This window comes from Rissa tridactyla, chromosome 3 (assembly GCF_028500815.1).
Source record: "Rissa tridactyla isolate bRisTri1 chromosome 3, bRisTri1.patW.cur.20221130, whole genome shotgun sequence".
In the NCBI taxonomy this organism is placed as follows: domain Eukaryota; kingdom Metazoa; phylum Chordata; class Aves; order Charadriiformes; family Laridae; genus Rissa; species Rissa tridactyla.
Genome location: NC_071468.1, coordinates 26,635,252 through 26,649,810, shown reverse-complemented (window position 1 = coordinate 26,649,810; position 14,559 = coordinate 26,635,252). Strand labels below are relative to the sequence as shown.

General features: G+C 39.5%; 1 protein-coding gene across 3 annotated transcripts in view; it reads right to left on the bottom strand.

Moving 5' to 3' along the window:
* Positions 1-7,066: 7,066 nt before the first annotated feature.
* UBR2 (ubiquitin protein ligase E3 component n-recognin 2) overlaps positions 7,067-14,559 on the bottom strand; it is a 59,111-nt gene continuing 51,618 nt past the window's right edge. For all 3 annotated transcript variants that reach the window (XM_054193676.1, XM_054193674.1, XM_054193677.1), the window contains 6 exons: positions 13,072-13,180; positions 12,770-12,826; positions 11,439-11,516; positions 10,974-11,144; positions 10,181-10,282; positions 7,067-9,394 (listed from right to left, as the gene is read on the bottom strand). In XM_054193676.1, the coding sequence (XP_054049651.1) occupies positions 9,253-9,394; positions 10,181-10,282; positions 10,974-11,144; positions 11,439-11,516; positions 12,770-12,826; positions 13,072-13,180 (659 nt within the window). In that variant the 3' untranslated portion in view covers positions 7,067-9,252. The remainder of the gene's footprint in view (positions 9,395-10,180; positions 10,283-10,973; positions 11,145-11,438; positions 11,517-12,769; positions 12,827-13,071; positions 13,181-14,559) is intronic.

The following is a 14,559-nucleotide window of genomic DNA, read 5'->3' as shown; positions in this document are numbered from 1 at the left end:
AGAACATTCACTGAAGTGCTTTAAAGGAGGAAATAAAAAACAGCTTCCTTAAGGCTATTAATTCCTAAGTAGCCTTAATACAATTGATAAGATTAGCCTCCATGCATTACATGAGCTTGGACATTTTATAATACCAGACAAATGCATGTGTGCAGCTTAGCGAAGAGCATGGGAATGCTATATCGGGCTCCCAAGCACCGTGCCCTTACCGCTAGCGGTCAGGGAAGATTTTCAAGGCTGATATAAAGAAAAAGGCATCCCAGCAAAACAACTACTTATTTTCACCTGACTTGTTTGTTTTGTAAAACAAAGAAGGAAGCGCTGCTCTTACCATAATCATCATAAAATGGGGACGGATCACAAATGCCTGTTTAAAAAAAAAAAAAAAAAATGAATAAAGAGCATTATTAGAGATTAGTCAATTAAGAGATAAGGCCAGAAAAATAGAATGATGCCATGTGATAACAACCCCCTGCGGGGAGATGAAGGCTTAGGCGAATTTATTTCTGGTAACAGGAAGGCAGGTTTCATTTGGATGGCTGAAGTACTGTGTACGTGAAACCTTTTTTATTAAAAAAAAAAAATTATATCAGACCTATAGCATTCAGTGACTGACAAACACTGACGTAGTAAAGCACCTGCTTTGGCTGATCCTGTGTCATTTTACAAGTATTGCTGAATTTTGATCCAAAGCACGTTTGTGAGGTGGGAAAGCTGTAAGAAACCCTGGCCCGGAGCTCAGCTTTGTGGGCACCACTCCCACAGCACCCTTCCCCAGGGAACGCACCCCGTTTTGCCACCTCCCCCTTGGGCACGGTGCTGGAGGAAGGGCTGAGCAGGGCTCCCACCTCCCACCGGCCCCTTCTAAAGCAACACACACAGAATAAGTCTTGCCTGATTAACCCATGTCTACTAACAAGAAGGCTAGTCCGTAAACACGTTAACTATCAAGTTCCACAGTTAGCTCTCAAAGCAGATTTTTTCCAGAGAAAAGGGTGGCGCAAGAATCAGAGGTACCAGGCAAACTCAGCAAAACTAGGACCCGAGGGCAGGTCTGCAGCCCGTCGCCTGACGAAGTCACACCGCTTCAACCAGGCACACGAGCTTCCACGCATTTTACATCACGTTCCCAGGCAAAACAGGGTGTTGTGGTTTAACTCCAGCTGACAACCAGGACCACGCAGCCGCTCGCTCACTCCCCCGATTGGGATGGGGGAGAGAATCAGAAGAGTAAAAGTGAGAAAACTCATGGTTTAGATAAAGACGGTTTAATAAGTAAAGCAAAAGCCGCACACACAAGCAAAGCAGAACAAGGAATTCATTCCCTGCTTCCCATGTGGGCAGGCAGGTGTTTGGCCATCCCCAGGAAAGCAGGGCTCCATCATGTGTAATGGTTACTTGGGAAGACAAACGCCATCACTCCGAAAGTCCCCCCCCTTCCTTCTTCTTCCCCCGAATTTATATGCTGAGCATGACGTCACATGGCATGGAATATCCCTTTGGTGGGTTGGTGTCAGCTGTCCCGGCTGTGTCCCCTCCCAGATTCTTGTGCCCCCCAGCCTGCCTGCTGGCGGGGCAGTGTGAGGAGCAGAAAAGGCCTTGACTAGCTATCAACAACCAAAAATACCAGCGTTTTACCAATACTATTTTTGTCCCAAATCCAAAACGTAGCCCTATACCAGCTGTGAGTAAGAAAGTCATCTCTATCCCAGCTGAAACCATGACAGAGGGACAAGCAGCACAAATCCGAAATAGGGAGACTCAGGCACGTGAAATTCAGTAAGGCACAACTGCAGCTGTGGGGGGCCACGAAAGGAGGAGACCAAAAGGTTGGCAAGTAGAAGGCAGTAAGTCTGAGGCACACAATCTCTCACACCGACAGTCTTGGCAAGAGGGTGAACAGGAGGCTTAATTCTTGAAAAAAACCCATAGAAGTCCCTTTCAAATATGCGACGATGCAGAATTTAACAGCAGCATCAAAGAACCGCCGTCCCTGCCAGCTATGGCGTCCCCCCCAGCTGGGGGCACACCGAGCCCACTCTCCAGCCAGGTGGAAACATCAGCACACGCGACCTAGAAGGAGATAGCTCGCTGTGGTCATCTGTTCCAAGACACGCATAGTCCCTCAACGCAAAGTTTTCCTTTTAAAAATTACTTTTTGCCTTCTCAACAGCCCCAGTAACCTGTTCAGAGGGTAGCACAGCTCTGCTTTAGGCAAACGCTTTTTCAAATGGGTGTGACTTACCCCACTGACACACATAAGACTAAGGTTAAAGACAAAAAACCCACAGGTGGAAGATACAAACGAGGACAAGGTGACTTCGCAAGTTCGTATGGATGAATCCTCATTAATTATATGAATTAATCAAAAGCAGAAGTAACATGGATTCTGTAATGTTGCTGTAGGCATATTTTAAGTAAATTATGACAGCACTTCTTGTTTTCATCCCAGAATTTTAAGTGTAATTAGGTCCTAAAATTTACATTTATTTTCTACTCGTTTTTTTTTTAAATTTTAGAGTACTTCAAATTATTATTGAGATTAAGTAGCACTAAAAATGGATTAAATTCATTTCAGGAAGCATTTTATTCAGGAAGAGACTCACATTAGTATATCTAGACTTCAAATAATCACTACTGCAGCATGTCCCCAACTCCAGGGGGACAAAATGACTTTCTGTCCCCTCCCTCTCTGCCAGCTGGCGCTCAACCAGGCGTGCTGCTCATGCGGGTCCACATTCCCAGTGCCACACACTCTCTTCAAATATGTCACAACTAGGTCTCTGCCACTGCGGAAGAGTTACAAGTGGATGCCGAAGCTCTGAGAGCAGGAAATAACCCCATCCTTCTTCCACTACAACCACCACCACTACTGCCATGGGAAACCAGGAGCACCTCGCTGGCCATGCCCGGAGCAGGGCTTCCCACCCCCAGCACGTGTTACGCTCCAGTGCAATGAAGCAACCATGTTTGTTCTCGCGTTTGCTGTCTTAGACAGACGTGACACCTGCGGACGCGATGCCCAGCCATTTGAAACATTACCCATGCTGTTTTATTTGAGTATCTATCTCGCACATGTTGATTTTAAGAGTAGTTACCCCCTGGCCTCCCAGCCGAACACTGTGTGCTTCTGCATGCTCCAAGTGCCACACATGTTGCTATCACATAGCATTTATCTCTCCATTAAATAAAAAAAACCACTCAAAATTTATTCTTATTTTCATCTCCATCCTGTTCAAGCTGAAAGCTTAAAAGCTTAAAGCCTACATTGAGTGTACAGAAAAAGAAAATGCAATGCGAAATACTTCATTTCAGAGTTCATGCAATCTTATGAGCTTTCAGCTACTGCAGCATTTCATGAATTACCAAAGCTGGACATGGAAAGACTTCAAATACACAGATGAGATGGCCCGACTAGTTCAACAGCCTTAAATGTATCTCCAACAATTACTGCAGAATTTTTTTCTTCTTCTAGTGTACTTTGTGCCGAATTGCACATTCATTCCAAAAGACTCAGATACAACCATTGCAAGAAAACGCAGGCTCCTCGGAGCTGTCTTTATGAGGAACCAAACATCACCCCTCTGTGCAGGCGTCTCTAGGTAGAGAACATCAGTGAGTCACATCAGAGAACATATTGCTGATCTCCTTGCCTTCGTTATTTTTATATTACCTTTTCTCCAATTTATTAACACACTGTAGCATCCTCCACGTGTAGAGAGTACTGCAAGTACAGGAACAGGTTCCACACGTTATTCCTCAAACATGTGGCTGATTTCAAATCAACACCTTGGTTTTATAAGTCACTAAAGCATCCCGCAGTGGTCTGCAGACGCCATCACTAACCTGAGCTCAGCTGTCCCACCCTGCCCGGGGAACACCAGCCAGTCTGACTTTCCTTCCAGGATCCTACGCAAAGGACAACCTGGAAAACTCAACACCTCCAAGCTCATGCTGTCTGTAGAGACTGAAAATAGATATTCCACAAACTGAAGAAAAAGTAACATTTAATCACTGCTGTCATGGAGACGAAGACCAGTATTTGCCACTTCTTATTTCCTACACCTGGTGCACTGCAGAAACACCTCATACTCTCCCTCTTCTGGTTTTCTTCAAGAGAAGCATTTGACAAATCTCTGCTTCAAGACACAAGATTTGGGCATCTAAGGTTTGCATGCCAGGAGAGGGGGAAAGGTGGCAGAAGAGCAGGAAAAAATAAGAGGATGAATATGCTACAGCCTCAAGATAAAAATATGCAAAGCAGTTTTTATACTTGGTACAAAGATTTGTAGAAGAAAGGTTAAAACTGCTACAAATGAAGTATGAATAGAAACGTGCACGTATGGAACAGCAGAAGAAATACTTGAGCAAGCCTTTAAAGAGCTGCATGTATTGATAAACAGGGACGTGACCGACGGCAATAAAGCAGTTAGATGCTGAGAAATGTGTTGTTTACATCTAGATGAGGAAGCCTGAGCTCCAAACGGCCACAGTGCAGTTGACTTCTCAGCAGCAGACCTACTATTTGGTAACAAGAAGGAGAAAATGAGGTTATAGTGTGTTACGTGTGCCATTCCTCTTCACGTTACTGTATTTTAGGCAAGACACCCCAAAACAAGAAAGAAAAGACAATGGGCAGCCTTACTTAAGGATTTACGAAGGGTGAAGTAGGATACTGAGGCAAAACATAGCACCACAGTTACTGCTGAATCCCAACAGGTACAAAAGACCTTTCCAAAAGCCAGTTTGCGGTACGCAGGGAGCAGGCGGCAGCCACCGCTCCTCTCCTCTGTAGCACACAGCAGTCCTGGCCAGGCCACCTGGACACACACATCCTGGTGCCTGTAGGTGTAAGTGTGCAGGTGGGTACAGTGAACTGAAAGTTAAATAAAATCACTTTCCCCTTGAATAAGGTCTCAAGCCGAAGCAAGAGGATGTTTTACTATGTGGCTTCCACCTATCGCCATTAATACTCGGCCACTTCTTAGAGCCGGCTGGTGCTACGGTGCACTAAACAGCATCCACACACTCCCTACGCGATTAGAGGGCTACAACACACATTCAACGTGTCACATTCACAAGCCTCTGCTTCGTAAACGTCTGAACTATTTTACTGTAGCTTATGTTCTGTATCAGCCTGCAAAATGTTTAAAAAAATATGCATTGATCAGTAGAAGGTAAAAATATTGACAAAACTAGCTCAATACAGTTCCATAAGAGTCACAGCCGCATTAGCAATAGGACACAGAGCTGACTCTCCCAGAACAGAACCAGGAATTGCTATTTCTCCTGACCATGATTAGCCTTGGAATAGAATAAAGATAATAATAAACCCCCTTCTTCACTCTTACTGGAAAAAGCTGCCTATCAGTCTGAAGAGCACAGCTCCATGGGGCTTTCAGTCAGGCCTCTGAGAGGTTTCCAGTGGATGAACTCCCAGAACCTGGCCTGGGGGCAAGCACTGACTGGCCCAGAGCCTCAGCCAAGCCTGGGATCCCCAGCTGTCGTCACACCTTGAGCACCTGGAAGCATTCCTGCAGAAGGCAAACCTTGATAATAACTGCACCCAGTGTCGTTCCCATGAAGTCTCTAACCTTCTCCCCATGCAGGGTCCAGTAGGACTCTGGGACATTCACCATAAGGAGCCGAGAAACTGAACAGCTAATGGTAGAGAAGTGGATGCCTCCCTGAGAAAGTTTTCCTTTAATGCCAGTTAGGATATGAAGAGCACCACCCCATTCCCACTAAGATGCAGGACTGGCCAGGCAACACTCCTGACAACAACCAAACAAGAGCGCAGATTGCAATAAGAAAATATGAAGATCAGAAAACCCACAGAAACCCCACAAAGATCAAACCAGTATCTCTCACTATTATCAGAGATAGGCTCCCTATCCTGGTCATACACAAAATCATTCAACTGTTGGGTTAGTTTAAAGGCCCGTTTCTCTTCTGCTTCTTAGTAAATCAAAGTTGCTGTTAAACCACAGTGAACGTCTCACTTTAGAAAAACTTCCAATATGGTTTCAGAGGACATCCTCATAACCAGTTTGGGGAGATGTACGCTATTCTGCAAAGTAGACAGAAACCTGGCTGGATTTTCAGGCTCAGAGGGCAGCAATGAAGAGCTGGACACCAACCAGTTACAAGTGGCATTCCCCAAGGGCTCATATTCAAACCAAAACTGCTTAATACTGTCATATTTAACTCAATAATGAATAATCTCAACAGTGGGGTGCAAATACAGAGCCACTACTTCTTGCCAAAGGTAATTCCCAGAAAGGAGAGAAGGGGAGTCCAGGGCATCAGGGCGGCAGGCTCAGTTCATTGTAACAGGACTCTTCTGTGAAGAGATTTAAGATGCAACTCCCCTCATGCAATTTAATTTTCCAGAAAGGAAAACAGCTGGGGTTTTGTGCTGATGGTACTTTCACAGTAAGTTGAGCATCCAGCTTTTCCTCTACACGTTCAGGTCATAGAGAAAACGATCACAGTGATGTAGCTTCTAAACAAAACACCAAGTCACTTAGCATAAAACGCACTTAAATGAGATGCCAAGCCATGTCATTTAGAGGTGCCTCCTATGGCAGGCTGGGAGAGTACAAAGTGTCATCTTGAAGTATGAACAGAGTAAAAAACATTACTGATGTGAACCTCAGCCCTCATCCCTTTACAAAATATAATTTACAATCCTTTAAAAAGATGATTAGACTTTTTGGTAGAGGTCAAGAAAGGTTTATCTGACTGAAGCAAATGACTCTAATAATATAATCACCTTACATTTTTAGCCGGGGAATTGCAGATGTTGCACATCCAGGCATTTCTTTTAGCTTGTGATTAACAAGGTGACACACCTGAAGGAACGAGCTCAGCAAGATTTGAAAAACGACGTTTAAAATGTACTTATTTAAGGTCAACACCAAAAGAATTTACTTGATGTTTTCAGCTTTGTTTTGTTTTCTGTTGTGATGGTTTCCAGTTTGGGGATTTTGTGAGGTTTTTGTTGTTGTTTTTTCTCCCCCCAAACACGTAATACATTGTAGATTGTACACACAATCCGCAAATATTAAAGTTATAGCCAATTTATTACAGTCATTATTTCCCTCATACTGAAACAATGTTATAAATATTTCTACATTAATATAAATACATGCAAACCAAATCAGAAAATAGAAGTCTTGAGTAAAGAATGACTAAACTTGCAAAAAATGATAAATTGCCTACTTTGCAATTATTTGTGGTCACAATTTTGCTAACCTATTCAACCTTGCAGTCTCCAACTCTGATCCCAGAGAAAAAAAAAAAAATCCTTCTTGCTATCAATATTTTGCTTTGCACAGAGAAATCTGTCAGTATCATAAATTATTTTTTTAATACTGTGCTTACAGGAAAAGAGAGTTTTTCAATGCAGTTACACATTATTTGAAACTGTGGCACACAGTTTAAGAAGCAAGACTCTCTGCAAAGGAATAGTAAAGTCACAAAAAAAAGTGTGATTTTTTTTAAGTACCGTGCACAGAAAATCGTTGATATATCAACCAACTTAAGTAGGGGAAGGCAGAGATAAAGCATTAATGTCTTTTTTTTCCCCTTCTTTCCCCTGCAACTTCTGCATGTCTCTGTAAAAAGTGACAGCAATATATAAATGATTAGAACTACAACAGGTAATAGAGACAAAAGTAGCCTGTACTGTTTTTAAGAAAAGGAAATCAACATTGGCCAAGTTTCTTTATTTCATATTTCACATCTTCACTCAATACTGTTACTGAATGTCTGAAAAATTGTCCTGTACACCATGAATATACAAAATTTATCTGAAGCATTAAATCTGTAAAAATAGAAACAATTCAGTCAGACCGAGTGTAACTGAAGACACGTCAGACAGTAAAGGGACTGCTTATCTGGGCTGAAGACGTAGTCAGAAAGTAAGACTTTTAACTAAAAGAATCACAGATTATTAAGGAAACAGCACTATGTAAATTAAGATTTTACTAATTTGTCAGAAGATAGGAGAGATAAAGGTAATGGATTTTATTTTAAGTCAATAAGCATAATGTCACTTTTTAGAGACACCTCGGAGGTCTAATTACATACAGCTAGAAAACTCACTGCCTTCAGGCACCCTCATATCAAGTGCAAATCTGCGCAGTTATAGAATATATTTATAAAATATACTATATGCAAACATCTTTACAGAGCTTTAAATCAAGCCAAAAAGTAAATATACTTGATGGGACAACAGAAAAAAATGAATCAATGCAAAAATGTGGGCAGTGTGACTGTGGCCCTTCAAAGCCAGAGGAAACCATTCAGTTTGTCTGCAACAAAAAGGAGACGGGATTTGCATCTTACAAGTTGACTGTTAACAAAAATGAAGAAAATATCCTCTGTGCTTCTGCAAATTAACATAAAGTTAGCTTTCATGACATTTTACGTATTGTCTTTATCTTAAAATATCTTCTAAAGCACAATGTCAACCCTTGAATACCAATAACCAATCACATAATTGAAAGTGAAAGGGCTTCCCAGCTAAATTCAAATTACAAACTACATAATTCTAAAGAGTGCAATGCTCTGGAAAAAGCTTTAAATTAAATTATTTTACTTGTAAAGCTAGTGTTAGGTTTTTTTAGTTAAAAAACAACCGGAAGCAAGAAAGCTGCAAGAGTACAAATGACAAAATCGTTTTAGATACACCAAGTGAAAGAGTGAATTATCCACTGATGCCGACAGAAACATCCATTTGCTACATTATTTGCTTCCTTACTTCATTCCATTGCATGTACACACAGCTTAAGTATTAAAATGCAGAATAATAAATAAAACGGCTCAGATTACTAGCAAGGGGCAAAACACAATCCGTAATTGTGCTCTATCTAGTTTCTGTTTCAGCAGTCTTTTTCTCTTGCAATTTATAAGAAAAATCATAGTCAGACTTCCAAAAAGAGTCATTCTTTTTTTTTTTATCAGAAACTCAAGTTCATTTGCCCAGGTTTATAACCCAAGACATTTCTGTGAAGGAAGCACAGTGCAAATTATATGACTAATAAAACTTGCTTACATAGAAAGAAGTTTACTTGATTAATGTTAACTGGTATCTTTATGAAATACATTGTAAAACAAAGATTAAATAACAGGACTGGGTTTGTGTGGTTTTTTTTTCCTCAGACGTTTGTTTTCCTAATCCCTCCTTTGAAAAGTTTACCAAGTTACAAAAATCTTAATACAGTTCCAGTATTCAGCAGATAACCATTATAAATGCTGCCAATCAATGCCAACTAGTGTTTGATTTGCTTCTTGTGCATGTCCAATTTCCTCTGTGATACTGTGCTGCTGCCAGAGTTTTTGAATCTTTTTAAATCGCTCTTTGCACAGATGTAAGGGATTCCCACGTCTGAAAAGGAGATAAAACTTATTAGGAATGACAAAACACTGCAACTAAGCACAAACCCCCAGGTACACATATTAAATATTAGATAACTCTTTAAAAAAAAAATCAAAATATTTAGACAACCCTTTAACATTATTCTCTTTCCAGAACAGATCAACAGATATTTTGATTAGTAAACTGGAATGCTACCTTGTCTGGTCCCCAACCCCTACTGCATAACAGTTCTCTCCAGCCTTTGGGAATCTCATGTACACACCACAGAAGTCTGAACGTAGGCTTTCAGCACTCTTTCCATGCTGAACCAGCTCATATTCTATGATTTGGACCAGTTTCAGAAGCAGCAAGCATTAGCAATATTTAAGTCCCCCAATTATCCCCGTAGGAAGCAGAGATACGGTTAAGATAAAAACCTACCACACTGAATAAAATCACAATATAGTATTTTCACTTGCTATTAAATTAGCACAGATTATACAAATAAATGCACTACATACAAATAAAATTTTCAGCCTTAGTTTCTAGGCAACTTCACAGATGCTAAAAAGATTTAAGTTTTTACTTCTCAAGACAACTGTTTGTAACCTGGGAAGGATCTTCCATTAAATATTTTTAACTCAAAATCACATGCTAGCATTAAAATGTTTGAAGATATTAGATGCAGCAGCAATGGAAAAAATATAGTATTGCCTATACAATTAAAATGAAAAGGTAACATAGAACGTTTATTGTACAAAACAGATAAGTTTTAAAACTCCTGTCTTTAAAAGATATACTTTTAAAAATATATACCTGAGTCCCTGGTCTGTCTCTCCATAGTCATCGAGATAAGGAGGAGGATAAAAGCAGCCCTTTGTTTTTCCAGCTAAAAATAGCACCTGACATTCTCGTACTCTAGAGAGAAACACAGAGAAGATATTTAAGCAAAGGGTTTCTCATGTTTTCATAGACACTGCTTTTCCAATTCTCACCTACTTTTATTCTGTATAACCTGCATGTACAGACTTTTAAAGGTACTTTTTAAAAAAAACACCTGAAGACCTTATTCTCTTCCTGTTACAACTCCTCAGTAGCAGTTAAAGCCAATGTAGTTTCATGTCATATTATTTCCAGTCTGTGTAAAGTATTAAACATAACCACAATGAGAAAATAAACCAGTTTGACTTATCGCTAATCTTCGCCAAAATGAAAAGAGACATTACTTAACCTTTCCTTGTATGCAGGAAGACAACTAAAATGAATCTGCATGTTTTCAACAGAAGCAGCAACAACTACAAAATCAAGGTATTTACCTCCATTGTTGTGTAAAACTTGAGTGGAAATAAACCCACAGAGAAAAGGCAATTCACTTTAAAATGAAATTCCAATTTTTGCATGATACCTTATCTTCAAAGAAACAACCTCTGAACCTTATACACCAAAGTACAAGGAAGTGGAACACACTCTAGTTTTCAGGCAGCCCTGCTATTTAGCAAACCCCTGCCTTTACAGACCACCCCTACAACCACATTTATAGAACTATTCATTTCATGTCCACACACGCCACCTAACCTAGCAATATAAGTAGCGGTGTTCAGTTCCTTACCTAAGGAATATGCCCACTCCAGAGCCACAAGTGTACGTATGTGCAGTACAAGCTCCAACGTCTTCTCCTTCTAATTCAGTCTGACAACAATAACTCTGAGAACACAGCATGGTCCCACACACAAGGCACAATGTTGGGGCTCTGCTTTTATCACCACCTGATTTCGGACACCTTTTGTTAAGCAAAAAAAAAAATAATAATTCATTGTATATATTAACTCTAGATGGCAAAAAGATTCAAAAGTACTTTTGAACATTTACACAGTTAACAGTTATACCGATCCCTGCAATTTCTGTTTCACTGAAATACACCAGTTTTGCTGGAAGAGAACACAGTCAATATGTGCAAAGTCAATATTAACTTTACGATTCTACAAGTATCTTCCTGAGACTTTCAGGTTAGAGGTTTCCCAGTTCACCAGAAGGAGAAGACTTTAGGAGTCCTCACTAATTGCATACAACTTACGAGAAATTGGATGCTTGGTTAATGAGGCAGCTGTAGTCATCCGGAAGGTCTATCAATTTGTTGGATTCTCTTGCATAGCTAGAATAAAGCAGTCAAATTAACCACTCATATTTCAATGAATAATACAGTGATTTCAAACTCATTCATGTTTTTTCCAACTCATCTATACAGCATCTGTGAATAATTAAATTTTTAAAGTTTTCCTCTTCTCTTCTACTATACGGAAAATAGTCTGACACTCAAGTTCAGAGAACTTGTATCCTGAAGAGAATGAAATATTCATGCAATGAGAAGGACCTGTTTAATATCAAATATTAATATCTTTAGAAGTAACAGTTAAAACTTATTTTTCTTGCAGATGCTACATGCTAAATTTTGAAAATCTTCAACTCTAGGAATAATACAAATTAGACTGTGAAATGTAAATAGAGGTTTGTAAGAGAAGCAATGTACAAGAACATGCTGAGAGGGGGAAAAAAAAAAAATCACTGTCAAGTTAGACATAATCTTGGGATGAGCAGTTATGAATCAGCAAAAGGAACACATGGAAAAAAGCCCCAACAATCATCGCACATAACAAGAAATTAATTATGCAATCAAAGTATTCTTACTGTATGAGATATTCTGTTAATGGCCTGGTATTTAACAGATGAAGTGATTAATTTTTATTTTTGTCACGTAGCCTTATTGTATGTGCAATGTTGAAAGATTGACTGAGATTAAAATGCAGGGATATATTTTTAATGACAGCACTGTGAACCTCATATTAATTTATAATTTTTTGGGTAACTGATAATCACTGTTTTTACCCAGCTTTCATAAAGAAAAACACCCCAAACACTTTTCTATGCCCACTAGGCATTAAATGTGTTTTTAATTCAATTGCTTGGCACGCAGAAACGTATGAAAAGCAAATTTTCTTTTTAGCAATTGATTCGGTGTTGATTTCACTGAAGAATTAGGATTCTTTAAAAAGCTCTTCAATGCCTGGTATTTTTAAACAAGGATTGTAAATGTCTTTTACCAACAGCATACCTTTTTAATCAGAAGGTACAAATCTACTATAGGAAACATGAGAACAAATGTTATGGCCTCTGACTACTGCAGATCAGTCTAAATAAAGTTATAATATTTATCTTTGCCTTTGAAATCTACTAATTGAAGCAATATTTCACTTTTCTCACAAAATTCCAAAAATCTCTGCTTATCCACTAATGTATCTGTCATTCAACAAAGCAGAACTGATACTATGTTATTACAATAAATATTCAGAGAAAACTGCAAGATTAAAGTTTCTCCCCTGTCTCTGCTTAAAAATTCTCCATGTTTACCTGATAGCATGTCTCTTGCCTTCGAGATACCTTTTTACTTCACTGTTACTACACCAACTACAAGAAAGAAAAAAATTAGCTTTTAACTTCAATGGACTATATAAATAAGTAAAAATTCCAAAGTACATCTATTCAATAATCTCCACAACCAAAATTATTTCTTTCAAAACACTGCTTTCACAAATGCTTTTTTCCAAAGTCTACTATTTATTTCCATATATGTACTCCTGGGAGGATATTTACATTACTATCTTGCACAGAATTCTTTATTATATTTAAACTAAGGTTAAAACACGGCTTACCTTTCTATTAATGTGTTCAGAATCTCACTATTTTCTTGAAAAAGGCAAGTGAGGTTGTTTGGCAAGGAAAGATAGCTACATAAGTGTTCAAACTGGTTTGTTCCATTTACTGTAAAAAAAAAAGTAAAATTCTCATAACTGCATTTTTTTCAAATGACATTAACTATAACAAATGAAATACAGCCCTAAATGGGACAGCTATTTGTATTTTTTTTAAACTGTATTCCTCCACACCCAAAATGTGGTATGAAGTACAAAAGTGCTATTAAAGGCATCAGACAGCTATGTTAGAAAACTGCCAGTAACGAGAAGCAACTTTGCTCAAACTTCCCCTCTAAGCATGTTTTAAGCCTAGCCATAGAAGAACCACAACAGAGAGTTCAGTGGTCTTTACAACTTAGTGTATGTTTGTTTTAATGTCATCCGTTAGATGGCTATTTCGTGCTCCTTGGAGTCCACGACACAAACCCAGACAGGCGGTCAGTGACAGGCAGCATACCACAGCCTCAGAAATACAGAAATTGCAAGTGTAAATGCCTGCAATGCCAACTCCACTAAAATATCACGTAGGACACAACTGCCAGCCTGCCATATTCATACTACGTCTATTGGTTTGACTCCCTGGGCTTCTGATACCCCAACCCTCAGGACGAAGAGTACCAGGTAGCTCTTCCGTGGCACAGCCTCTTTTGCTCCTGAATAAAGGAGTGAAAAGAATTATAATAAAAGCTGTGTTCACTTCCTTCTCATGGACAAGTGATTGCTGTTTCGCAATCCCCAGTAAAACACCAGAGAAGAACAATATGGGCCAGTTGTGGGATTGGTGGCTCCTGGGGCAGGGGAGTGGAAGGGAAAGCAAAACACCCAGTGCCACGGCCACTGTCAGGACATCCCTCGATGGTGGGGACCTGCATGGCCATCCAAGCACCTGGGACTCAAGGACTGTAACAAAGTGAAGCAAAGCCTTCCTTTTCCGCTCTCCTACAACCAGCTCTCTGAAGGCCATGGACCTACCATAGAAGTACAACTGCACTTTGTACCTCATCTTTAACTGTATCTGTAAAAAGAACCCAAGTGGTCACTACCGGTTCAGAACACAAACTTGAGAAACCTTGCTACAGAAAAAAAATCACAGTTCAGAAATAGAGTTTCTTTTTTTCCCCCCAAATCCTTAAGCATTGCTATTGTTAAATTAAAATAATTTACATTTTAAATACAATTTGTAAAGAAGCTATATCTCAAAGAAACATTCTACAAGTTCTGTAGCCATTCTCCTATCAGCTCAGCACCACATATGATGCTTTATTTTAAACACGGGAATCCTGAAGCAATGTGAGCCTACTTATTATTAGAAGTAGTATCTTCAGAATTACATTCAGTCCCTACATACACCACATGTGGGGGACAGTAAAGTATGTTAATAGCATTGATCATTTGGGGTGTATTTGGAGATTTTAATTATTAGCGGATGCTGACTTGAATGAAATC